Below are 26560 nucleotides of genomic sequence, written 5' to 3'. Positions count from 1 at the left end.
TTAGGCATCTTCTTTGTTCAGGCTTCCTGAGGCCCTTCCCATCCCGGTGACAGCATTCATAGCCAGCCTTTCTGAATTCATTTCGCCAGTGACATTTCCCGAGACAGCCGAGCTTTACAGATGTCACTCTGTCTGCGGGCCAGATGGCGATGTCTGGGGGGAGCTGTGCTTTTTCAGGTCCAGAGGAGAACCCAAGAGCACAATCCGAAAGTGCAGAGACCTGTTTAGGAACATTCGCTTTGTCCATAAAAGGGCCGGGACTGTAGGTAGCAGGCAGATGTTCACTTCCTCTTTGCACATGGAGGGAAGGCGGCTCAGAGAGGCAAAGAACCACCTTGCTGGAAGCCGGGCAGCCCGACGGCTGTAACCACCAATGCCTCTCCTTGCTGCCCACGTGGGGCTCTTGAGCTCAGGCTGTGGCTTTAGAACAACACCGGTCTTACTAAGTCTTAGCGCGTGTGTGTCACCAAGCAGCTCCCCTGGTTACGCAGACACGGACCACACAGCACAGAGACTTCTGGAGCACTTGCCGCACACCAGACACGGTGGTCCGCTCCTCATACTCCGCTCCACTCCTCACAACGGCCCAGGAGGTGGGAGCGATCATTGCCACCTGCATCTCGCAGATGTCGACCTGGACAGCACGTGCAGGTGAGCGGTGTGCCCAAGGTCACAGTGAGACTCGGGGCAGAGCAGGGTTGAAGCCAGGTCTGGCTTCGGGGCACCTCTCCCTGCATCCCGGAACAGAGCACAAGCCAGGCTTCGGGGCTGGAGAGGCCACGCAAGGCCTTGGCCCTCCTACCCATGGGATGACATGGCTGGATAGTCTTAAGAAACCACCCAGCTCTGACCATTTGGGATTCTGACTTTGCTTTTAAGCCTCTCCCCCAAGAAAATCCTCTTTGAAAGACAGACTCAGGCACTCACCTGAAAAAAGCAGATGAAAAATGAGTCTCATTGCCCATCTCAGCAAACCTTCCTGCAGACCTAACAGGGGGTCTGCGGGCAGAAACCAGCAGATCCAGGAGACGAAAGGCCCCGAGGCCTGTGTAGACAAGGTGCAGGGGTCCCTAATCCAGGCAGAGTCTGCTCGCCTTGCTGTGGGTGTGAGTCCTGGGCGGTGTGCATTTAATCTTCTTGGGTCCAGAAGCTCCGCTTCCTTCCCTGCCATGTGTTAGACTTCTAGGAACCTGGATTACACATCCTGGCAGAGGAAAGGGTCTTTGGACTCATGGAAGACCAGTCCTTTTAAAGTCTATGAAAAACCAAAGCAGATCAGTAACCAAGGCCTCCGTGTGAATTTTCCAGATAAAAAGAAGAGCCAGCATGGAAGCTGAAGACGGATGCAGCCAGGGAGCTGTGCAGGGCTACGCTCAGCCCCCACGCAGGGCACAGGAAACAGCAGATCCGAACAAGAGCGCAACTGAGCTGACTTCCACCTTGAGCAGTGCTCGTACTCGGGGACAGGGATATGGCACAATCCCACAGAAACTGGCAGAAGGCCCTCAGGGTCACAGCTTAACACAGTACTGGATTTGGAACCACAAAGTGATGCCATCAAACACACATACCAAAGTATGTGTGAAGCCACCACATAATTTCTGTCCCCAACAGAAGGAAGGAACCAAACGGCCTGACAGGAGCCTGGGGGGGGGGGGGGGACACAGCTGGCCAGCTTCCAGGTGCCACAGCCTGTCCCTCCAAAGGCCCACAGCGAGCACGGTTGGTGCCAGCCTCTTCTCCCACAGGCTTCTGGGCTGGTAAGCCCCGGCCACTGCCTCTCCTTGGCCTTGGCCCCAACACTTCCAGAGTCTACCTGGCAGCCAAGATCCACCAGAAGAAACAGGGCAAGGGGCAACTTCCACCTGCGTGGACTCAATGAGCACCCAGAGGCAGCTGGTCTTTCTAGCGCGTTATTTATTAAAAATAGATTCTCTCTCTCTCCCTCACCCCTGCTAGCAAAAGGATCTTACCCAACATTTTTTTCCCAAATAAATAACAAATTTGGGGGGCTCGAGGTCATAATCTTAAGAGCTCAGGCTTTTCTGGGACACGGGGCAGCAAGCCTGCGGAGCCAGGAGTGGCACGGTTTACGGCAGAGCAAAGCCCAAGGCGCCGAACAGCAACCTGCCACAGCCACGTGGTTGGAGCAGAGCTCCTGCTGCTCTAGGCCTCAGGGTGTCTGGACGAGGCCACGATGAGGCACCCAGGGCTCCACCAGTAACCTCCTGAGTGTCACAAGAAAGCTGTGTGTTTAATGCCTGAGAAGGGACAAAGAGTCAGTGTGGCTTCTGCACGTGTGACAAGGAGCTAACACAACTGGGCCCGGAGCAACACAGGGACTTACAGGGGAAAAAGGCCTGGACTACGGGAGGGGAGACAGGCCCTTGGCAATGCCAGAGGTTGCCCAACCATCGAGTTCTAGGTGGTCCAGCAAGGAAGGGACGTTGCCTTAAGCCAAGCGCAGCCCGCAGACTGAATTCCTGGCCGGCGTCCGGGGCCAGGCCCTTGTTGCTTTTAACAATCCAGGCGGCCGCCCGGCCCAGCCAGAGGCAGCTCAGGAAATCAGGGGCTCTCCTTACGCGCCAGCCACTCGCGCCCACTCCTCCTCGCTATTTCTTCCGCTTCAGTTTCAGATCTTTTCTGTTCTTCATGTCTCTGTTTTTCTTCAACTTTTTGTTCTGTCTGGGTTCTTGTTTGCCTTCCAGCTTCCTCTTCTTGTCACTGGGGAAAAAAGAAAACAGAAAAATCATGAGTAGAAAGAGAAAGAAAAATGAAATACGCAGATCCGTACCAGCTTTCAGGCTGCTTTAGGCTCGCTTTGCTTTGTCCGAAAGAGTTTCCAACTTCTGAAACATCAATGACTAAATTAAACACCAGTGTTTCCCGCAAGCCTATCCGCACGTCAGGCACTGCGCTGGGGGGATGTGTCAACCCAGTTCCTCCCGACCAGGCTCTTCCTCAGACAGAGAAACAAATCTCTCTCTCCACGCCCGAAACCAGAGTTCTCTTTGGAGTTCTGTTCATTCCCCGCTCCTGAGACCTCAAGGAAAAAGTCAGGCGTCACAAGGAGGATTCCCCCCCACGGCTCACGACTCGGGATTACCCTGGAAAGCAAAGATATTATCCCAAGGACCCTGAGGACAGTCTCTAACACAAAGCAGGAGACTCCCAGGAAAGCCTTATAATACTTTGCGACGTGGCCTTATTTTAGTTTTCCTAAATGAGAGGGAACCCTAAGGAGCAGTAACTCAGGTTACACATTTCGGCCGGCCAGTGGGAGCCTCACAGCTCCGTACTGGGGTCCCTCAGCAGACGCCACCTTCCTTCCCCCTCACAGGGTGAAGATCCTCGCTAGCGGCATTTTGCCCTGGGAACAAACACCTCGCTAGGAGGAGAGAACCAACAGTTCCATCCCCAGACCACTAACATCCGTGAATGAAGTGTTTTTACCTCCCAGGTTAGCATTTACTCAGAGCCCTCAAGCAGGGGAACTACCACACAGGTCAGGGAGTTCGGGAGGCTCAGCAGCAGGAACAGCCACGCAAACGGCAGGCAAAGCCAAGCTCTGAGTGGCGAGGAACCAGCCGTCTCCACACCAATCACACTGCCCCGGCCTCTTGCTGCAGTCAAAGCCCTGCGCTCAAACCTGGAGCCATCATGGGTCCTGGGCCGCATCAGGACACACTGACAGTGGGTTCTTGTGCCACATCTGAGAGCATCTGGGGAGTAAGGCTGGCATCAGTGCTGGAACCTTCAAAATACCACAGTAACTTACGGAGACTGCAGAAGACAACTTCACGATTTCTGGGATCTACAGTTGCCAGAGTCACAAGACTTATCTTTCCAAATACATCCTCTAAGGGACCCTGTCCTGTGGCAATGCCAAGAACTCCCCTCCCTGTTAACCCCAGACCAGATGTGGAAGTTCGCCTCCAGAGGCCCAGGGCAGGAGAAACCTCATTCTCTTCCCAAGGGAACTCTGAGGAAGGTTCTGGCCTGAGGAGCCGTTATCTACAAATGCTCCCCTCTGCAGAAGAGCAGCCGGAGGGGATGGTTTCAAAGCAGGGTCCAGGGACTCCAAGGATCCCCCAGACCTTTCCAGGTGGGCCCCAAGGTAGAAACTGTTTTCCTAACAACATAAATACACCGTTTGCCTTTCACTCTGTTCTCTCACAGCTGGCCAGTCTTCCAGAGGCTACGAGGTGTGTGGCGGCACCAGACTGAATGCAGAACCAAATGAGCCAGCTGCCTTCCGATTAAGCCACATAGTACCGACTGGCAAAATATAAAACAGTGCCACTCTAAGATTTTTGTGGGCAAAAAAAAAAAAAAAGAAAAGAAAAGAAAAAAAGTATTTTTTAAAACAAATCAATAGCAGATCCATGACTGTTAATTTTAGATGAATATTTTGTTTTTCCTTTCTCATATTGGAAATATCGAGAAATACAACCCACATAAACAAAAGCCCTTGAAGGGCTCTCAGTCTTTATGACGCTAAGGAACTCTACGCCCCGAGCCTTGGAGAACCTTTGGTGCAGAGGTAAAACCCCAGGCCTTTCGGTGGACACACCTGGTCCCCACCCTGGCTCCGCCTCCTACTGGCTGGATGTTTCTCGGAAGTTCCTGAACACCCCACGGCCTTCGTCATGTCATCCTTAAAGCAGCGCTGGTAATCAAACAGCCCCCGCTGCTGCTCTGAGGGTGAACAGGCACCGCACTGAAGCCCAGAGCAGCCCCATGGCCCTGCGTCACCTGCAGGAGACAGGCTACCACAGGAGCAACCCTCCGAGGGAAGAGCAGGGACTTGTCCCTCAAAGCTTTTGCTTCAAGCCCGATTTCCTAGTGACAGCCACCAGAGAAGCACAAAAGCCAGAAGGCCCCTCCTGCCAGAGGTCGCGTGGGGCCTGCCTCACCTCTTCAGGCTGACGACGGAGGCATTCTGCCCCGCTTTGTTCAAAACTTCATTCCATTCTTCATCATCCCCACGGATTACATATCTTAAAAAAAGAAGAAATCTCAAAGCCTGCTTAAAAGAAGACAGATGACATTCTCATCAGGTGGACCGGGCTCCGGGCGCAGGGGAAGGGGAACGCTGCACTGCGGGGCCGGCCCGGAGAGCCGGGCTCCACAACATGGAGCCCCACTGCAGCGAGGGGGCCGCCGGGCCTGCCAGGAGTGCGACTCCCACTCACTGCCCGCCAGGGGAGCCTCCTGTCGGCCTCCTGCCCGAGCACCCCTACAGCTGGGGCTGGAAGGGGACTGAGTCCTAGCACACAGAGGCTTCCAGAGCAGGGGTTTTGCTGCTGGAGGCAGTGGAATCCTTTCTTCAGACAAATTCACAGGGAAGAGCCAAACACAAAGTGGCCATAGAGTGGATGCTTATCAATCAGCACGCCCCTTCCCTGAGGGACCGGAGGGAAAATCCTCCCAAATTCTGCCAACAGGGAAGGAGGAAGCTTTCAGCTGAGAGGGCTTCTAGAAGCCTGCTGCGCAAGAGCTGCCAGGGCACCTGGAAGGGGCTCGGAAGAGGATCGCAGTCCTGAGGGTCCTGAGAGCCAAAGCGGAGCTGGTGTTGCCCACAAGCCACGCAGGGGCCTTACTGAGAGAGGTCCATGTTCTTCAGCTTCCCCACGTCTTTCCTGTGTTTCTCCTGGAATTCCTTCGCTGCTTCATCCTGCGATCAAAGCCCCGGAGACAGAGTCGGTCAGAGGCCAGCAGAGGGCGAAGCACAGGGGGCAGAGTATCGCCAGGACCAGCACACACCCCCGCCATCAGAGGCAGCTCTGACCAGACGGGAACAGAAAATGTGCATTTGGAAAAGTCCAAAAGGACAAACAAGAAGCCGTCAGCAGCTGCGGCCTCACACGTCAGGAGGGAGAGCTGGAGTGCCCCCAGGCACGGAGACGCGGGGAGCTGGCACTGCATCCCCCTACACAGCGCCACCACCGCCAGCACTGGTGGTGGGGGTCGGGGCAGAGCACCCCTCCTCCAGGGGAAAGGGTGCACAGCCGGTGGTGCCAGGCCTTCAGCGGGAGCGTACCAGGTCATCGCTGAGGGTCTTCAGAGTGGGCTCCATAACCACGTCCTTCACGGCCACCATCTGCTCCTCTATGGCCCGTTCCTGCACCTCACTGAACAGCTGCAAGACAACAGCCAGGAGCAGAAGATGAGGCCGCAGCAGAGACCCAGCCCCTCGCCCCTGAGCCACTCGGCACCCACTTCACGTAGCACCGAGTGCACTCAATCACCATAAGAGGACAAGACCACAGACTAGAAAGGTGGCAAATTCCTACCAGTGCTGCCTCTGGGAGAAAGCACGGAGCATCAGACACAGCTGAAGCCCGCCCCCTGGGGTGTGTGTGTGTGTGTGTGTGAGAGAGAGAGAGAGAGAGAGAGAGAGAGAGAGAGGAGAGAGAGAAGACCTGCAACAAATATGGCCAAATATGAACACCTATTTATCTTGAGGCAGGGAGTGAGTCTGTTAAACTATTTGAAACTGACCGAAACCGTGCCCTCGGCTGGTATTACCTTCACAACTTTGCGGATAATCCGGTTGAAAAGTCCCATCAACTGGCCTGCGGGCAGCTCGATCTCCTTTTCCAGCTGGTCCACAGACTTATGCTGTAGGCCAATTCCCAAAAGAAGAGCCTGGAGGATGGAATATCCGCTGAAGTGGCCACGAGAACAGGCCCCTGCCCGTGAAAATGGCACCAAGATCCAAGTGCTCTTCTGACCCCAGCTCTCTGGTACAAAGTGTGGACCAGCACGGTCCATTTGGCACCTTCTCTTTCATCCCGTTACTGAAACCACCAAGAAATGCTCCCCCTTCCTGAACTCCACGGACGGATTATCCTGACGAGAGCAGCTTCACAGCTGCATGAGAAGTTCAGGGTGCCCCGACCTCTGCGAAGTTAGAGCGAGGATCAAGGCAATGTGCTGGGGTGGGAAGGGGGTGCGTTCACACTGCAGCTCTTCCACGCGCTAACTGTACGGCCAGGCACATGACCGACTTCAGAGTCCAAGGGTCCCCACATGTCAAATGGGGAGAACACTACCCACCTATCAGAACCACAAGGAATTAAACACACAAAATTGCATCCAAGCCTCCCAACCGACACCCAGCACACAAGCCGCAGATAACCTACTGACTGGGCAGCGGACAGGGACAGGTCCCCCAGCTGGTTGAGGAAATACATCCGGGAGATGGCCGGGATCAGGTCCATGATGAGGTGATAGTCCACCATGTTCCGTGAGTACATCTCCAGCCTCTTCAGGTCATAGGAGAGAAAGAGGGCTTCCAGTTCCTCCCGGCTAAGCGCTGTACATGCAACAGAGCCAGACAGGTCAGGGCAGCCAGACACCGTTGCAGGTCTGACGGGGATTCCTGGATCACACACACAATGGTCCCCAGGTGGCACGCTAACAGCCGCTCCTCCGCAGGGCCTCGAACCACAGCAGGAGAGGAGCTGCTTGAAAGCACATGCCCACAGACATAACACGGCCCTGGGCAGCCCTGACCTTCGTCCTGCAAAGGGGGAAGCAGCTCCGGGCCATGCAGGGAGCGGGGGCGGCTGGCATGCACCCCTTGCTCAGAGTTCCACGCCAACACATCAGACCAAGGAAACACCCCCTCCCCACTTGGCCGCTTCTCCTCGGGACCCCGCTTCACAGAGGTGTGCGTATGCTCTGCCCAGTCCAAGGAACGCAGCTTTTTCCATCAAAATATAATTGGCAAAAAAAAAAAAAAAAAAAAAGGACACCCCCACAGACACATTGAGCAACAGAAAAAAAAAAACCTACAACTGTTAATACCAATGATCCGCTTTTTAATATTTTAAATACTTAAACAGAATTTATGTGCCCAAAGCACCTTCCACATGTTGGCCACCTAAGGCTGGGTGCGTGTTCTTACTACAATTTCATGCATGAGGAGACCGAGCCTCGGAACTGAGCTGGTTTCCCTAGCTCACAGGATTTAAATCAGGTTCCATAATGAACTACCTGTAGGACCCTATCTGACATCTGAAGTCGAATCACATCTCCGGAGTCTTGTAATACAGATGGAAGGTACTATGGGTGCTGGTGCCCCTGAGGCAGAGCAGGGCCTCAGGGAGGGCGGTGTGTGCAGTCAGGAGGAGAGGCAGGCCTAGGACCCGTCCTTCAAGTCCTAAAATTCCTAAGCCGGCCTTCCTCCCGGACCACCATGCTCACCCCACCTCCTTCTCCCACGAAACATACTAAGATCTGCCACCACCAGCCCTCCGCGTCAGCCCGCCCAGCTCACCCGGCTGTGCTGGCTTCCCAATGTTCTTGTTCTGAATGATGTTCAGAGCCAGGGGAGGAGCGAAGGTGCTGAACTGGTAGGACAGCAGGGCTAGGAACCGCCTTCGGAAGTCTGTGGAGGACAACCCCACAGTCAGAGGTACGGGGGCCCCTTCCACTCTCCAAGAGGCTCCCCGACAGAGCCTGTTACCTCGCTACGCCCCTTCCACTCCAATTCACCTTTCCAAAAGGCTGGGAGCCAGGCTCCCCGGTCAGCCTCCTCCTCGTCAGTCAGTGTCTTCAGCATGATGCACGAGTGCTCCCCAGTCAGGTCATTCTGCGAGACACAAATGCCTACTTGGCACCAAGAGCACCCTTTTTTGAAGCACCTGTCATTGCTGAAGGGCAAGCAGGCAGGGCGGGAAGAGGCAGCACTTCCCCAGGCCTTCCTTCCTCCCAGCTGGGAGAGGGCCCTCTGTGCACGGCCTGCACCTTCCACATAGCCTCACTTCCCTCAGGACAGCTGGCAGAGGCCGCTTGGTTCTGTGACTTCCCAGCAGGTGCCACGGCAGCGGAGCAGAGCGGTTCAGATCGTCCGAGCACGCGGTCCGCTCCAGACCCACGGAAGTGAGCCACCTGCGCACATCAGGCCAGATTCTGAACTCAGAGTCATTACAGCTTAATTTCCCCATGATCCAATCCACATGGTTTTGGAACCTTGCAACAAAACACGCCCCACACCTAGAATTCCCATACTGGCAATCAGCTTGCAAATGCAAGCTTCTTTATGTGCTAGAGTAGTGGGCATGGGTTTTTAAATTTTTATTACACAACCACCACAAAACCCCACACCACAGAAATATCTAATGGATTTAAGAGCATTCAAAGAGAACACCCACGCAATGTCACAAATGAGCAGCACACAGCACAAAAGCACAGGAAGAAACCACGGTCTCTGCTGAGCTCAACGGTCTGCGAGCTCCTTGCAGCTGACCAGCAAACTGACAGCCCAGCCACAACCGAACTAGCAAGGATCCAGCCCATGTGGGAGCTGCTCTGTGCCCACACGGAAGCAGCTGAACACCCAGCGGTCTTCACCAGGCCCACTTTAAACACTCAAATGGGCACCATCCTTGCATATTGGCCTTCTTGTGCGCTTCAAAAAAAAAAAAAATCAAACCTCCAACACCCCTTCTCTCAGCTGACAGCCTCCCCTCCCCGGGAAAACAGAAGCAACCAGAAGAGAACTTCAACCACCCAACACCAACGCAACCAACTGACCAACACCTTCTCTGCCTTCCCCGTTGCTGTGAAGGATGAGGTGGTCACCTCTCCTGCACTCAGGGTCCTACTCCCCTTGCTTCCTCGAGGTCTGCAATCAGACCCCCGTCACCCGTACTACTATTTGTGCAATCTCTACAGCATCACACCCTGCAGCAAACACGTTCTCGAATCTTCCATCTGACAAACTCCTCTTAACGCCAATGTCCTTCAGCTACCTGTTTCTCTGTTCCCTTTTGCTTCCCCTCAAACCATCTACTTTCTCACCTCTCCTTCTCTCCAGTGGGGATGATCCCTCAGCTCTACAGCAGCTGCTTTCCCTCTAATCACCACTGCCAGCAAGTCCACTGGCCATTTATTTGTCCTTGTCTTACCTGCTCTCCCACAGCCACAGATCCCCCCCCTTTTTTTTTTTTCTTTTTTTTTTTTGAGAGAGAGAGAGTACATGCATGCAGGCAGAGATAGGAGCAGGGACAGAAGGAGAGGAAGAGAGAGAATCTCAAGCAGACTCCAGCTTAGCACAAAGCCCAATGCGGGGCTGGATTCCACGATCGTGAGATCATGACCTGAGCCGAAATCAAGAGCTGAGCCACCCAGGCTCCCCCACGCTTCCTGAAACACTGGTTCAACTTGGGCTTCTGATACCCTCCCCCACTTTCTCTTCCAGCTCAAGGCCACTCCTCTCTGACCCACTCTTCTGGAGGCTGGAGAGTCCAGGATGCACCCTCCTCTCAGCTGACTTTCAGTCCCAGTTTTCAATAACTTTAAAAATGTACTCATTCACTGAACCAAAGTATTCACTGAACACAATACTACTGTACATGGTAGATGCTATTAAGTGCTGGGATTATACCTGTGAAGAAAACGAAGTCCTCGACCCCAGGGAACATACTCTCTTAAGAACACACTCCCAAGTGTCCATCTCCAGCCCCAACCTCTCCCTGGAGTGCCAGACTCCTGTAGGCAACTGTTCAACCCACGTTCCCATCAGGTATCTGACAACACATCACACTGTGCCAGAGCATTCCCACTGTCCCCTCCAGACCTGTCCCTCCTCCAGCGGCTCTTCTCAGCAAACAGCACCTCCATCTTCCAGCTTCTTACCCAGACTCTCAAGCCAAACACCCAAGCATTATCCTCAATTCCTCCGTCTGGCTCATCTTCCATTCTAATCCATCAGTTCAACCCCCAAACATGCCTGGCCTCTGCCACTTCCACCTTCACCACTCCCCCTCGGCCCCACCCCCTCGCAGGTGCCCAGCTCCCTGCCTTCACTCTCAGGCCACCGCCGTCCACGGTCGACACGGCAGTCACGGCTCCTTAACACCTCCCTCCGACTGGACGGGAAGTAACCAGAGTCCCCAGCCAACCACACTGCCCACCGTGACCCACGCCAGCCTTCCTTCATCTCCTTCACTTCACCAGTTCACCTCCACCTCAGGCCCTGCGCCCGCTGCACGGAAACATTTTTCTCCAGGAGTGTCCACATGGCCAGTCCACTCTGATCGTTCAGGGTCCAGGTGAAAGGCCACCCTCAGAAGCCTGAGCACTCAGTACACTGCAATTTCAGGGTTTGGTTTTCTTCATGGCACCTAGCATGATCTGAAAAGTTCTCATTTTCTTTCTTGTTGCCCATTTCTACCCATTAGAAAATAAGCTTCGTGGCTTACCTTGCTCACTGCAGGTGGTAAATAAATGGATTTTTGTATGAACCCCCAGTCAATAACGCCCCCTTCCATAATCTCCATGGCTCTGTCAGCCATGCAGTTACACCCCTCCCTCAGAGACCAGCTTATAATCGGAGTCTGCCCACCTGCAACCCTCCCCTAAAAACACCGTTTTACTTTTTACAAATTCAAGAAGGCCTGCAGGATTCCAGAATTTGATGAACAAGTCCACGTGCAACTCTGCCACTTTATAATCGAGTACAAGGCCAGGCACACGCCAGGTGTGCACCACACAGTGCGGGAGTAAGCATGTGACTGCGTGGCCTTTCAGGGATGACGGCCGTTTCGATGTCATCAGAATCAACCTCTTGGAGGCAGGCGCACACATGCTCAGAGAACAGCAAGAGGCACCACGGCCCGAATAAGGACAGACCTGTCACCAACTGTAACCGCAAACCCACACCCCTCCTCTGCCTCACTCACCGGGGTCTGTCTCAGATAAACAGGAACAAACCCAGCTCGTTTCCAGAACCTGCAAAGATACAAAAAGAGGTCACCGCGTGCAGCTTCTGAGGGCAGCTGACATGAGAGGATGGGAAGGGTGGTCAGCGGGTGGCTGACAAACACACCGCCTGGAAAGGCGCACACACCCCACAGAACTCTCGTTCTCGGGACACCGAGGCCACGGGGTGACGTGAGGAAGGAGGGGCAGGCAGACCCTTACTTGAGGAGCCTGGGGGTCAGGCCATAGGACACGCCCAGGTAATCCAAGCGCTCGGCAGGCCTCTCGCTCAGTTTGAGGAGTAAGGGAGGCAGGTCCTTCCGAGGAGTGATGACCTCTTCCAACAAGCTGACGGCCTGGAGGGTGCCAGGAAGAGAACACAGTCCACCCAGCAGAGGGGAGGGAGCTTAGTGATATTCCCAAGCACCCCCACCATACCAGGCTCGGCCCTAAACACGGCAAAAAAACGGGACAGATTTGTTTGTTTGTCTGTTCCCTGGTTTTTAAAATACAGGCACACCGCAAGGTCTAGTAATCATTCCCAAGTACACCAAACACCTGGACACGCATGAAATCACACTGCTCCAAACCCAGAATTCAGGAAAACAGCCACAGTTTCAAAACGCCTAACCATTTAAAAAGAGACAGAGGCAGGGTCCTGAAGATCCAGCTCTGCCACCAGGTGGCTGTGTGACCTGGGAAGTGACACACCTCCAAGCCGGCCCTTAAATACAAGCCCCTCGCCTGCCTCCTGAACAGGCATACTGTGAAAAGCAAGTGACTTGTGTGTGAAAAACTGCTGCAGTTCGTGGCCTTAATGATCCTACCAAGAGAGACACGACTTCCCTTAGTCTGGGCTCAGTGACGGAGGAGGGGCCGGCCGAGTGCGGGGGCGAAGCTGGCGCGCACTTCCGCGTTACCTGGGAGCTCGCTAAGACGCAGATCTCGGGGCCCCACCCCCGCCCTCTGATTCAGGAGGCCTGGGGCAAGGCTCGAGAACTGGCATTTTTAACAGGTGTCCAGGTGACGCTGATGATGCTGATCTGAGGTTCTCCACTCAAGTGCAAGAAGCTTCTCCAAAACAGGAGGAAATCTGCTAGTGCGCAGAGAGCCCAGACCACTGAACAGCTCTTGGTGCTCCCGAAGACCCAGAGAACCACCCTCCCGGGAACAAGGAGTTCAGCCGAAAGACGCTTACCTCGCTGCTGACCGTGTGAATTTCCTGTGACGTCTCAAGGACCTTTTCCTCAAGGCAAGGGAATCTGCCTTCGAAGTACATCTGCAGCAGCTGCAGAGCTCGGCTGCCGTAGCCCATCTGTGAGCCAGCACGGAGGGAAACAGAAGGAAGAGAAAGGTTCTCAATCTGTCTGAACCACCTCTACGCCCCCGTACTGCTTCCGGAAAGCCTTCACTCCAAGTCAAACTACGCTTGGCAGAAAACTAATGAAATCCCTCAGTGAGGTCAGAGCAGAGACCCGAAGAACGAGCACGCTAGCACCCTCACTCTCACACCATCTAGCCTGAGCAGGAGGAGGGCTGGTCCCCAGAGCAGCAAGGCTCAAATGGACGTCTCCACAGCTGACTCCTCTGTGGGGATTTCTAAGAGACAGGAGGAAACCGTGGAAAGCAGGTCAGGTGCACAAGTGCCCTGTCTTCACAAAAGAAAAGCAAGCACATACAATCACCCTGCCCACCTGCCCACCCCAAGCCCCACTGAAACTGTCCATGGCAGAGGAGTACCTGGAACTGCTTACTCCTTGACTAGCCATCCATCCCAACAACCACACCTGCCCTAAGGAGCCGCCAGCAGCAGAGCTGCAGCTAACAGAGCCCAGCAGGCTGGAGAGACCCGAGGACGTGTTACCCCTTGATAATCCGGGTGAACAGCAATGCGAACAACCCTTCCACCTGAAAGGCCGCCGAAGTCTGGGTCTTGGAACTGTGTGGGAGACACAAGCCAGGAAGTGAGCCACAGAAACACCCCCAACACCGCCAGCTTCACTCACTCGGCCACACCACGGGAAAGGGGCAGCACCTGTTCGGACACCGTCCACGGAATCAGGTCCCCTGAAGCCTTCTTGCCTCGAGACAGGCTGTTCAAGATGGACTGGCGAGAAATCTCCCCCTCGAGGCACACCTACGGGGGAAGCAGGACAGTGCAGACAGCCAGGCCAGAAGCAGGTGTCCAGCCCACTCACAGAACATCCTCAACGTTCTGCTGCTTCCTGGAGAGGCCAGCTGCTTCCACTCCAGTTCGGGCTTAACCCTATCACGGGTTCCTCCACTTCCAGGGGAAGCTTCGTGACTATGCCTGGGGGGCATCCTGACACCGTCACTCGTAAGGCAGAACACACACCTCCTCCTGGCCCAAAGGGCAAAACTAGGCTGACGAGGGTCTCCACGCACGGGGTGCAAGTGTGCACATGAATTAAGGCACACTCTGCACGACACAGTGCCAATCCGCGAGGACTCTGAGCTGTACCGGGAGAACGGGTCAAAACAGCATGGCACGTGCAGAAATGAAATGCAGTACGGCCTTGAACTATGCAGATTATGAGTATCTGACAAGCTGCAAAAAAACAAGACGCAGATTTCCTACCACTATGCTCTCATGTTTATGCAGAGGAAAATATATACAAATGCGTAAGCAGGGGCGCCTGGGTGGCTCAGTCAGTTAAGCATCGGCCTTCAGCTCAGGTCAAGATCCTGGGGTCCCAGGATCGAGTCCCACATTGGGCTCCCTGCTCAGCAGAGAGTCTGCTTCTCCCTCTGCCTCCCCCGTTCATGTGCATGTCCGTGCTCTAATAAATAAAATCTTAAAAAAAAAAAAAAAGAAAGAAAAAAATGCCTAAGTACATGCCAGGCATTAAAAACACTATTTTTTCCAATCTGTATCTTCTAATCTTAGAAGTACAGGTATTGCTTTTGTAATAAAGGAGGAAAAGAAACAAACAAGTTCTCTTTTAGGAGGAGCCCTAAGTCAAAATACGAGTGGCCAGTTCTGACCTCTCCTCCAACAGTGGGGCGTCGGGTTTCCGTCGGTAGTGGTTTCCTCCCACGCACCCTAATCACCTGCCTCCAATCTCCCAGCCACTTGGCTCCACACCAGGAATCAACACCTCCCCCCACGCCACAGTTACTGAGCCATTAATCCCGGATTCCTAAATGGTTCCCCAAATCCCGGCCACCATACCTGGATGACCGCAAGCACTTCGGGCAGGGCATTCTGAGTGGGGGGCACCGGGGGCAGGAGGCAGAAGAGAAGGTGAGCAGGCGCATCAGAAAGCATCTGGAGATCATTGGGAGAGTTCTGGGGAGCACAAACACAAGTCCGTGAGAACCACTCCTCTTGCCCTTTACTCGAGAGGCCGCTCCGGAGTCACTGGCTGACTGAAGGCCCGCCCTCCCCAAAGCCAAGCAGCGAGCTGAAACCCGGCTAAGCGCCTTTCTAGTTACGTCAGCCAGTCAGCCTGAGACCCTCCGAAATGGCCTAGCAGGGACTTCGCCTCAAATGTTGGCTGTCATCTCTACACAAGTGCTGGGGCTACGGAGGAGGCCCGTGCCTCATCAGCACTGTGGATTTCACGGCTGGGGCATGAACTTTTCCTGAGAAGACATTGCTATTTCAAGAAAACCTATCACCACTTCTAACACCCAACTCTTCAGCCTTCTGTTGAAGGGTGTTCATAAAAATGCTATCTAGATCCTCACGAAGTGTCCTTCCCAACATGCCCTTCAGTTCTGAAGACTTTCAAATATTCTAAACTCCCACTCGGTGCTCCTTAAAAAGAGCCCAGAGGTACAAGGCTGGCCTCGGTCAGTCGGCGCCACCACGTAACCACTGCTACGCCACCTGAGCCCGTCTGTTTAGCAGACAAGTGAGAAACACAAGAACCCATTTTAAAATAGGCAAAGCTCTCCACCCTCCCCAGCTGCCAAGCAAGGAGCTACGTGCAGGAATTCCACACTCTGTATGCAACGCTAGGAGCCCAAGACAGGTCTGAACAATGGGAAATGCAATCTCTCCAGCAAGATCAGTGGACCGTGACATCAGGACATCTAAGTCCCCGTACAATGGTCACCTGAGCCATCAGGTAATAAAAGATACGAAAAGCCAAAAAAGGGAATGTCAGAACTAAAGTTCAGCCAAGGGCTGGCTGCAGTTACCTTGTAGTGAGAAGCCACATAGAGGGCCATAAGCCTTTGCAGGAAAACTTCGGAGGCCTTGTGATAGCAAAAGAGGGTATCTCTGTTAACGTAGTAGCTGGGTCTGGAGTTAAGCAGCCAAAACGAACCAAAGAGGGCCCCAAACAGGACATATTGCTTCCAAAAGGGACTGGGCATCCTCCAGAGAAACCCCATACTGTAGGGAAGGAACAGCAAGGAAACGGAGAACATTCAACGTTCCCCCTCCCTGGAGCAGCAGCCTATGGAACAAAGGGCCGAGGCCCTCTGTTCAATGCTTTCATTGCCCCCCTCCCATCACAGGGCTCAGACGCCAGGAGGATACAGCTCGCAGGCCTCAGGGAGGGGGCAGCCGGAGACTATCCGGGTGATGTTGAGGCAATCCAGGCACAGCAGGTCGTTCAGCCACTTCTCCACCGCGTCCCCGGGGGCGTATCGGATGGACTCCTGCAGGGAGACCTCATGCAGTGTTCGCGCTGCTCCCCACAACACACACGCACATGATGAGAAACAATTATTAGATGTGTTCTGTCTAAAAGAGCAAGGCAAATGTTCTACTTTCTCTATGTCACCGGCCCATATTGATACGGCTTGAGAATTTAAACTGAGTGGTTTTGAACTGTTCTGGGGGGATGTTCAATTTGCCATGACACTCATCCCACAGGGATCCCACTAAGTCAGTGCGACCATGCCCTGAGGCAGTGACAAACAAGCGCCCAACCCAGAAGGCCTGGGTCAGCCTCCCACCCAGTCACTGGCTTGCTGTTCCCTGGGGAAAGCAACTCCACCTCCTGGGGACCCAACTTCTGTGCCTGATGGCAGGACAGTCTGGTACCGCCCATGCTGGTATGAGGAGACGATCCCACAAGAGAATCTGCAGGGACCTGCTGTGGACGGGTCCGGTCAGAGCGCTGGGGGTACCTGAGGCCAGTCTGGCTGTCGCTGTGGCCTTGTTCTCAGCGGTGGTGCTGATCTGGCTCTGGGCGCTCTGCTGACGGAGCTGCTGGATCAGCTTGAGGGACAGGGACCGGCCAGTGCCCTCGTAGCTAGGAGCAAAAGCAAAGGCCGTCGGGCATGACGTCCCAACTCCACCCTCTAGCAGAGGACGGACAAGGACCGTCCTCACCCTGCTGCCGTCTGGACTCCCAGCAGAGCGTGCACACGCGCGCAGGAGGCAAGGCAGCCCGGAGGCTCAGCTGGGGGCCGGCGGGCCCGGGCTCGAGTCTGGCGCGACTACCTCGCGCCTCTGGCCAAGGACCTCACCCTCTTTAAGCCTCATCCTCAAAAGTGGGTTATTCTACACACCTCGCAGGACAGTGCTGGGAACTAAAAAAAATAAGGACTGGAAAGATGATGCGAATAAAGCCTTCAGCATAACAAACTGGAACACCGGAAAATGGCCGGTGAGCGAGCTGCCACTGGAGTAACGCACCTGAAGGAAGGCAGAGAGTGCTTCCGGTTCGGCAAATCGAGACTGAATAAACCCACCACCTGTCATTCCTTTCATCCCTACTTTCACTGAGCGCGACACACAATTAATAAAAATTTGGGGGAAAAAAAAAGGAAATCGTCTTTACTCTGGTCACCAAAACAGCTCTTCTCATTTGTATTTCCTCCTTGAGTCACGGTGTAGGTGATGCGGGGGGCAGACTGCTCAGTGGGTCATTTATATTCAGTATTATGTCACCTCATGGTACTATGATAATGTTTAAAGACTATATAAATACTTCCTCTTACTCAAACACTATTTTTAAAGAATGATCAAAAAATTGGGATTTTGAGATATTTTATTCTCCTTCCTGGGCACACATAACAAAGCTTTCTCAAAGGAATTCCATTTACTTATTCAAAAAAGAAGAAAAACAAGTAAGCACAAGCAACAAAACAATCTTTTGTGCTTCAAAGGACATTATGAAGAAAGTGGGGAACAAAACAGAAGGGAAGAAAATTTTTGTAAATCAAGTAACACATTTGTACCTTGAACCCTTACAACTCAATAATAAAAAGACAAATAAGCCAAACAGAAAATGAACAGAGGATGTGAACAGCTATTTCTCCAAGATCTACAAATGGCAGATAAGACACCCCACCTCACCAGGCGTCAGGGAAACGCAAATGAAGCCCATAACGAGACACGACTTCACACTCACTAGGATGGCTATAATCAAAAAGACAACACGCGTGCTGGCAAGGACACGGACAACTTGGAAATCTCATACGCTGCTGGTGGGAACTTAAAATGGTGCAGCTGCTTTAGAAAATACTCTGGCGGTTCCTCAAGCAGCTAAACGTAAAGCTACGATATGACCCAGGAATTTCACTGCTAGGTATATCCTCAAGAGAACGGAAAACATGTCCGCACAGAAAACCTACACACAAATGTCCACAGGAGCATTAGTCCTGACACCCAAAAGACAGAAGCAACCCCAATGTCCATCAACGGGTGCATGAGCAAACAAAATGTGTATAAACATACAATGCGATATCATTTGGCCACTAAAAGGAAGGAAATCCTGACACAAGATACACGGATGAACCTTGAAAACATTATGGTAAGTGAAAGAAGCCAGTCACAAAAGACCCCACATGGTTTGAGTCCATCTACATGAACGGTCTAGAACAGGTAAATCTATAGAGACAGAAAGTAGACTAGTAGTCCCCGAGGCAGGGGGCTAGGGAGGGATTAGAGGGTGATAGGTAAAGGGTACGGTTTTTCTTTTGGGGGTGATGAAAATGCAAAACTGATTGTGGGGCTGGCTGCACGACGCTGTGCTGATACTAAAAATCACTGAATTACACACTCCAAGTGGGTAAACTGTATAGTACATGCATTATGTCTCAATAAAACTATTAGCAAAAAAAAGTAAAATCCATTTTATTTAATATTTTCAGTATAAGTAAAGCAAACACAATAATAAATCTGTAACACAGAATTATCTCTTCAAGATGTGATTTACACAAAGAAATCTTTCCAATATTGAAGATATATACTTACTGACCTGGAAAGAGCTCACAATACGTTGTTACACAAAAAGACAAATTAAAAACAATATGTAAACTATGTTTACACTCTTGTTCAAAATAAAAAAGTAAAATAAATGCATAGAGAATGTATAACAAAATTCTAACAGAAGCTATCTCTTAGTGGTGATACTATCAGTAACTTTTCTTTTTGCTTGCCTGTTTTTCCTAATGGTTCTACAGCAAGCATAAACTAAGTATTTCAAGTATCTAAACAAAGCCCTCGAGCCAGTATAAGATTGCTGTCTTGGGGCGCCTGGGTGGCTCCGTCGGTTAAACATCCTACTCTTGGTTTCCACCCAGGTCACGATCTCAGGGTCGTGAGATCAAGCCCTGAGTCAGGCTCCATGATCAGTTGGGAGCCTGCTTGGGATCTTCTCTCGCCCTCTGCCCCTCCCCCCACCTTGCTCCCAAATAAATCTTAAAAAAAAAAAAAAAAGACGACGACGACGACTGCTGTCTGATACTAATTTGATAGTTGCTGTAACACTGTATTTTCACACGGCTCGATCATCAGTACTGCCCTGTGCTCTCTGAAACCTAATCAGGCCTAGAGACAGAATGAGACCCTCACCGCTGGGGTTATGAAATTCTTCAGTCTTGTGCTGCCCATTCACTGTCAGGTCAGAGGTGGACACCGCTCATTAATGAGACTAACTCCAACGTGCACAAACCCCAGGAGAGACGGAAGCAGCTCCCACAACTCTGACTTCGGGAACTGGACCGACGTGCCCCAACCCAGGCATGTTCACTCATGCAGTCTAATGGGCAAGAACCTACAGTGGGAGCAATGACTCCCACCCGAGCTGCTTACCCGTTGATGGTGGATGCCATGAACACAAGGTAGGGGCCCAGGAGGCTTTTCACCAGGGGCAGGGGGATGGCAGCGGCTTCATCAATCACAACGAGCTCGGCCTGACCCAGTTTCACAGCATCTGCAGGATGTATATACTGTGGGGAAGAAAAGTGGATGTTATTACCCAGCCACCCCAGGGCCACAGCTGTGATTCCTGCAAGGCCTCATAAAGGCCACTCACTGTCCCCTCTCTCTCCCCCTTCCCAGTTCTTCTTTCTCTCACTCCTCTTCCCACATTTCCTTGGCAGGACAAAACAGAATGAGCTTGGAGACAGACACCTAGGTTCGGAAGTTCACCACCGATTATGTGCCCCTGGATGGGTCACATAGCCTCACGGCCTCAGACTCCTCTCCTGTAAAGTGGAGGAAATACCTATCTGATGGTTGCTTGAGAGAAACTTCGGGGAAATCTAGAAAATGCCCTGGCTGGTGCCTAGCCTCATACTTATAAGTGGGGCTCCCTCTTCCTTTCTTCTCTGTCTTCTCATGCTTCTCCCCAGCTTTGCTCTGGCCAGGGAGCCAGAGCAACAGCCTCACCCCAGCGAAGGTGGCAGATGGGATGATGCCAGGTGTCTCTAGCACCTACTACACACTAGGTCCTGTGCTCCCTGCTTGCACACTGTCATTATTAAGGCCAAGTCTCCCTGCACTGGTGAGGACACTTCTAAGACTTGATTCCTTCCTAATACACACACACTCACATATCCTTAACTATACTATTAGCTTGGCCACCTAATACCACAAACTTGCCCTAAGTTTGGCATCCTTACGCATACAAACCACCCCTTCAGTTTCTTCAGGGCTTCCTGCTATTTCTAAAGTTTGTGCAAGGCCACGAAGAGGTATTTTACAGGAGAGGAAACCTGAACTAACATAAAGACACACAACCTCAGTAATCAGTGCGATGCCATTTCACACACAGACAGGTAAAATATAAATACCCACAAAGCACCCAGTGTTAGTAAGAACTTGAGGAAAACAAAGAATTAAAAAAAAAAATAAATGCTGGTCGGAAGGTAAACTGGTACGCTTTTTTAAAGGAGAATTTGGCAAAATCCAAGAAAGGGAGAAATCTGTGCATACCCTAAATCGAATAGTTTCACTCCTAGAAACATAAACAAACAGTAGTATAAACATACAATGCTTGAAATCAACCAGAGCTACAAACTTCAATCTGGACAAATCTTGAAAACAAATGCTGAGGAACAAGGCAGGCCGAAAAAGGACAAGTATAGTACTTTACCATTCATGGATGCCTAATTACCTAGTAAAATACAAACACAAGATCTGAAAAGAAACACACCAACCCAGAGTAGAGTTACCTATGGGGAGTGGAAGAAGGAGGGAATGGGATGGGGAGGGGTACCACAGGGGCTTCAGCTGTGTCTCTGATGCTTTATATCTTTAAGACAGAAGTAAAAATGACTTTTAAAATATGAAATAAACACAGCAAACAACAAAGTGTCGACGTTTCTTAGGCTTAAGTGCTCGGATTCTGAGAGTTACCTTGACCTCCATACTTTTCTGAAGTGTTTCACTACAAATAAGATCATCTAACTGCTTTGCTGGAAGTTGAATGATGGCTCAGGTAGAGAACAACTCTACTCAACTCTAACAGCAAATACACACCCTCAGTAGGGCCCCATGTCTTGGACTCTTTAAGGGGGAAAAAAACTAAACAAGCACCTCATAAAAGCAGCAGAAAGCAGCCCCCCAGAGAGGCATAGCTGACTTTAATCTAATATTCGTCTTTTTCTCAATTTCCAGCAAGGAGGAGGAGGCCTCAAAGGGACCCAAATGGAGCCTCATAAAGTCAGGTCACTTCTGTGTTTAAACTCCAGCCTGGAGACAAAGGGACTGTGGCAATACAAGCGGGTCTCTGATTACAAATCCAAAGAGCAGCAGGGGCTGAGCCTGGGCATTTCAGGGAATGGTTTTCTTTCTCTGGTTTGTGTATTTTTATTGAGTTTTAACAGGTCTCTGTATTCTCACTGTTGGTAGCCTGCCCTCCACCCCACCCGACCATCAGACTCCCCCCCCCCCTTTCAGTGAGGCTAAGGGAATCTGGCAAAAGTGGGAAGAAATGTACAGAAGGAAGAGATTTTACAAAGAGACTTAGTAGGAAAATATTAAGATCCTTAGGTAAAAGGCATCAACAACATTATTTACAATCTGGACCTTTGATGAAAGGCATACCTCCCTGACAGGTGGATACGTATCCCTTCGAAGGCATAAAGGTCATAAACTGCCAAGTTTACCTGGCCCACTTCCCACCCCAAGTCCGACATAATCGATGAGCCTCCTCCGCTGGGAGCCCAGGGGCCTCCATCCCTTCTGGAAGCCTGTCACACTGATACTTTCCTACAACTGAACAGAACTGCAGCCTTTGGACAAGTGGAGACCATTCAGGCTTCCAGAGCACTGGAGATTTATAGAGCTTTCAGGGAAACACTGTTTAGAAAGGAAAATAGGCCACTGGCTAAACCACAAAGATTCAGAGTACATCTTGCAAAGTTCTTTTTTTCTTTTAAATGAAGAGGCTGTTGTTCTAGTTACAGATGCACCATCTCAAAACCTATGTAACTAAGCAAAATCAGAACTGATGTCAGAACAGTGACTGTAGTTCTTTTAGCTGATTCGAATACGCGCAATCCCACTTACTCCATTTTCAAGGGATAAAACAGTAACTTTCCAACCTGGCGACATACGTTTGTGAGTTTGCTTGTAAGTATTCCTCGAGAAGAGGCTGAAAACCTGGACCAGGTTTATCATAAAACAGCAACACTGTATACAAGACACCCAATTACACAGAACAGGACATGACATGACGTAAAATGACCATATTTAAATACAGCAGGATGTGGCCCCACACAGCAGGGTTTTAGAATGAGCCTCACCTGAATGGTCTGTCTGTGTTCTCGGAATACGTTCACTCTTATCACTGCTTTGTTAAATTCGGGATTCAGAGACTGAATGATCTCATAATCCAGATGCTCCTGACGGAGAGTCAAATCAATGACAAGCGTTAGAAATTAAAAGTAAGCGGGCATTTCAGAGGCCTCACCTAAGATTTAAACCCAGCACTGGATCAAAGGAAGTTTTCATCCTAACTTCCTACCTGGTATTGCAGAGCGTCAAATCCTTTAAAGACAAATTCAAACAGAGTGTGGAGGTTATCAGGGCTTGGGGAGGTAACAAAGATATTGGAGTACCTGTTAAACAAAAGAAAAAGGTGATTTTTTTTAAGTAATTAGGAAATCCAAAAGGGACATTTAGGGAACATAAGGGGAAACAAGAGATTTTTGTTTGCCTTCTCACACAGGTGATTACCAGAGATAATAGCAGAAGGAAAAGAACACTTTTTAGGGAGGAAAAGTAAAGCAACTCCCAATCTGAGCACATTTTTCCTCCCGGACTAATGAAAACACATGCACGATGTGAAGGTAGCACGTCCCGGCAATCAGCTCCTGACATCCGTGAAGGCACACGACTCCCTCCGCGTGCACAGGCAGCGTGCTACTTCCCAAGCCTGCATCCTGGGACAAGAGGGTGGCCTCACAGTCATCACTAGCTGTGCTGACAGCGTTTCAGAACGTGAAGCCCGACAGCTCAATCAGCGCTCAAGCCAAGGCCGCAGCGAACCTGCAGGGGACACTGGCTGAGCGTAAAGGGTGCTGACAGCGAAGGTGCTGACGGGCCCCGCTGGAGCAGCAGGAACAAGAGACGGCAAGTCGGGCTGACCTCAGCCCCAGCACCACCGGCAATGACTTGCTGGGGCATCTTGAGTGACTCACTGAAACTCCCTGAGCCTGGGTTTATCCCACTGTGAAATGCTTACGGAGCTATTAGGAGCACCAAGCAAGATCATGCCTATGAGGACATGGTAAATTCTAGGTCCGTTATCTCTGTCTGTGAAGCTGAAGTACACCCTCTTCTGACAACTGCATGAATCTTCTGCCCAGGGCAAAAGAACAGAAAGGAACATCACACTCAAAGGCAGCTCCTCAAAAGCAAACAAGATGTCCTACTGACCGAAATCATTAAAATGTCAAACGTGTACTTTTCGCAGTCAGCAGAGATGGTCACATATATTCCCACCTCCTAAAGAGCTTTAGGTTTCTTACTCCTGTTTCTTTGCTTTTGTACATCTGTCCCACTTTTTTTGTGTGTTTGTTCAACTTTAAATAGTGATCGCAAAGGTCCTGGTGTATGTATCCATGCGCCTGCACACATGTGTGCACCCCTAGGGGGATGGGGGGGAACCAGTGTCACTGTGTCTAGACAGGAACCCACAACGTAGAGACTCACACAGGAGCCCGCACAGACCCAGGGACGGTCTCCTGGTCCCTTGACTCCTATCCCGCACACTTATTCCTCAGAGCTCAGATTTCCCAAAGAGGGGGAATGAGACCTCCTTACCCAAAAGCCACTGCCCCAGCAATAGCCAATCCCAGAGCTGCAGACTTCCCCCTTCCTCGGGCAGCCGTGAGCGCGACAGTACTCCTCAGGGTCTTTTCCGAGATGCCCTCGATGAACTTTAAGACAGCTTTGGCCTATGAAAAGAGAACCCTATTAGGTGAGCTTTGAGAAAGACCAAGTTTCAGCCATCTACCACCACTACTGTGGAGAAGTCGAAGCAAAATCAAAGGGGGCCAGTTCTAGCGAGCCAGGAGGCAAGGCTCAGCACTTGGGCTTCTTACTGCCTGGTCATCTCCTCTCAGTCTCAGAGCTTAAAATGCCACTCAGATGCTGGGAACACCCAATTCTAGACCTCTTCCCAACCCATCAAACTCCTGTATACACACCATTGTCCCTACATGTCTCCACCTGTACGTCTGTCAGACTTCTCAGACTGACCTGAGGGGAACCCAAAGCGTCCCCCACCAACCTCCTCCATCGACAGTCTTCCCCATCTCAGTTAACTGTCCCACTATTAAGGCCAGGAGCCTCTCCATTTTCTCCCCACACCTGATTCACCAGCAAAGCCCATCAGTGCTACTTTCAAAATATATACGATCCTACCACCCCTCACCAGTGTCCTCCTCTGCCACACTGCTCCAAGCCCCCATCCTGTCTTCCCCATTATTACAAGAGACTCCCAGTTAGTCTTTCTACTTCCGTCTTTGTTCCCCTACAGTCTAGACTCAACATAGCAGTCAGAGGAAGAATTTTAAAATTCAGCCTGGGGATCCCTCCGGCAGCTATGCTGACAGACTGGACACGTGAAACCTTCCATGGGCGCCCACCTCTCAGAGAGTAAGTGCCAGCCCTTCGGGGCCACGTGGCTGTGGGGCATGACCTCTGTCATCTCCTCCTACTCTCATCTGCTCACTCTGCTTCACCGCAGGCAGCCTCCTTGCTGGTCCTCGAGCACACCGAGCAGACTCCTACCTCAGGCCTCTGCACCTGTGGCAGAAGTAGTCTCCCTCCAGACGGCCCTAGGGCTCGTTGCCCCAACTCCTTCAAGGCTTTGCTCGAGGACCACCTTCTGAACCAGGCCTCCTAGAACCACAGCACTCCCGATCCCTCTTTGACACTGCTTCTCCATCGTATACAGCACCTTCTATTACACGTCAGGACTGGCCTGTTTCCTTGACTCACTGTCAGACTCAACCCACCCAAACGCAAGCTCCACAAAGCAGGTGTGCCCCTCCTTTTTACCGCTGACTCCAGTGCCTAGGGTCGTGCCTGGCACCTAGGAGAGCAAGATGCCAGAGGCACAGAACGAGAGGAGGAACCACAACACTACTCGGGGGCCAAACTCTACTCCCCTACTGGGATCTGCCCTGGGAACAGGCCAAGGTTGGGAAGAAGGCCAGATGGTCCAGCCTGGCAGTTGCCTTACACTGGGCTTACAGTGAAGTTGCCTTACACACCCAGGCAGGGACACTAAAGAAGATACTGACGAGGCACAAGCCCAGGCAGCTGGAAGGGAAGGAAGGGGACAAGCTCCAAGAAGCCAGAGTCTCTCCAGATGGAAACACTCAGAGGAGAGCCAGGTCCTATTCATCCTAACTTGGCTTTTGCTGAGCACTGTATTTTGCTCTTTTGTTGCTTACTGCTGAAAAGTTTTAAACTCTAACAAAACATAACTAGGAAAAATCTAACGTAACAGAAGGGTAAGATATCTGGACTAAAAATGCATTCTGGGGGCGCCTGGGTGACGCAGTCGGTTGAGCATCTGAATCTTGGTTTTAGCTCAGGTCATGGCCTCATGGTTCATGGGATCAAACCCCATGTCAGGCTCCCTGTTCGGCAGGGAGTCTGCTTGAAGATTCTCTCCCTCTGCCCCTCCCCTGCACAGACGCACATTCTCAAATAAATAAATCTTTTTCTAAAACAATATGCTAAAATGAAAAACCAACCGCCCCAAAATAATTTACAAAACAAAAAAACCTGGGTGACCGGTAATTATATGAAAAAAGTACCACTTTTCTCATAATTCAAGCAACACAAATCAGAACAGTGATCCTGCGTTCCCACAGCACAGGGCTGGTAGGCTTAGAAGTTTAACCATAGCCAGTGCTGGCAAAGTATAGGGAAAAAGGCGTTTTCACACTGTTGCTGGTTCCATGAACCGGCGCAATACCCATTTTAACGCATGCGCACACACACTCTAATCCAGCAGTTCTGGAAACTTATCCAAGAGATAGTGCGTATTTGTAAGAAGGTCCTAACAGCATTGTTTACAACAGGAAAAAAGCTGGAATCAACCCAAATGCCTGCTAGGGGACCACTTACACTATACAGTGTAATCCCTTCACATATTTTTTAAATCTCCAT

At 51.5% G+C, this 26560-nt stretch overlaps 1 protein-coding gene across 3 annotated transcripts in view; it reads right to left on the bottom strand.

Annotated features, from left to right (window-relative positions):
• Positions 1 to 1897: 1897 nt before the first annotated feature.
• NAT10 (N-acetyltransferase 10) overlaps positions 1898 to 26560 on the bottom strand; it is a 40940-nt gene continuing 16277 nt past the window's right edge. For 2 of the 3 annotated variants that reach the window (XM_045808513.2, XM_087854741.1), the window contains exons 9-29: positions 24197 to 24330; positions 22896 to 22989; positions 22675 to 22773; positions 19736 to 19872; positions 16822 to 16946; positions 16226 to 16376; positions 15883 to 15979; positions 14909 to 15025; positions 13751 to 13852; positions 13580 to 13654; positions 12914 to 13030; positions 11938 to 12071; positions 11697 to 11745; positions 8506 to 8602; positions 8288 to 8398; positions 7149 to 7321; positions 6532 to 6651; positions 6044 to 6142; positions 5604 to 5677; positions 4917 to 5000; positions 1898 to 2724 (exon numbers count right to left, since the gene is read on the bottom strand). In XM_045808513.2, the coding sequence (XP_045664469.2) occupies positions 2613 to 2724; positions 4917 to 5000; positions 5604 to 5677; positions 6044 to 6142; positions 6532 to 6651; positions 7149 to 7321; positions 8288 to 8398; positions 8506 to 8602; positions 11697 to 11745; positions 11938 to 12071; positions 12914 to 13030; positions 13580 to 13654; positions 13751 to 13852; positions 14909 to 15025; positions 15883 to 15979; positions 16226 to 16376; positions 16822 to 16946; positions 19736 to 19872; positions 22675 to 22773; positions 22896 to 22989; positions 24197 to 24330 (2301 nt within the window). In that variant the 3' untranslated portion in view covers positions 1898 to 2612. Of the gene's footprint in view, positions 2725 to 3649; positions 3723 to 4916; positions 5001 to 5603; positions 5678 to 6043; positions 6143 to 6531; positions 6652 to 7148; positions 7322 to 8287; positions 8399 to 8505; positions 8603 to 11696; positions 11746 to 11937; positions 12072 to 12913; positions 13031 to 13579; positions 13655 to 13750; positions 13853 to 14908; positions 15026 to 15882; positions 15980 to 16225; positions 16377 to 16821; positions 16947 to 19735; positions 19873 to 22674; positions 22774 to 22895; positions 22990 to 24196; positions 24331 to 26560 lie in introns of all 3 variants that reach the window. The other variant, XM_045808514.2, reaches the window with a different exon arrangement.

This window comes from Ursus americanus, chromosome 24, assembly GCF_024610735.1.
Source record: "Ursus americanus isolate L20-20 chromosome 24, mUrsAme1.1.p, whole genome shotgun sequence".
Taxonomy (NCBI): domain Eukaryota; kingdom Metazoa; phylum Chordata; class Mammalia; order Carnivora; family Ursidae; genus Ursus; species Ursus americanus.
This window is presented reverse-complemented; position numbering and strand designations above follow the sequence as displayed.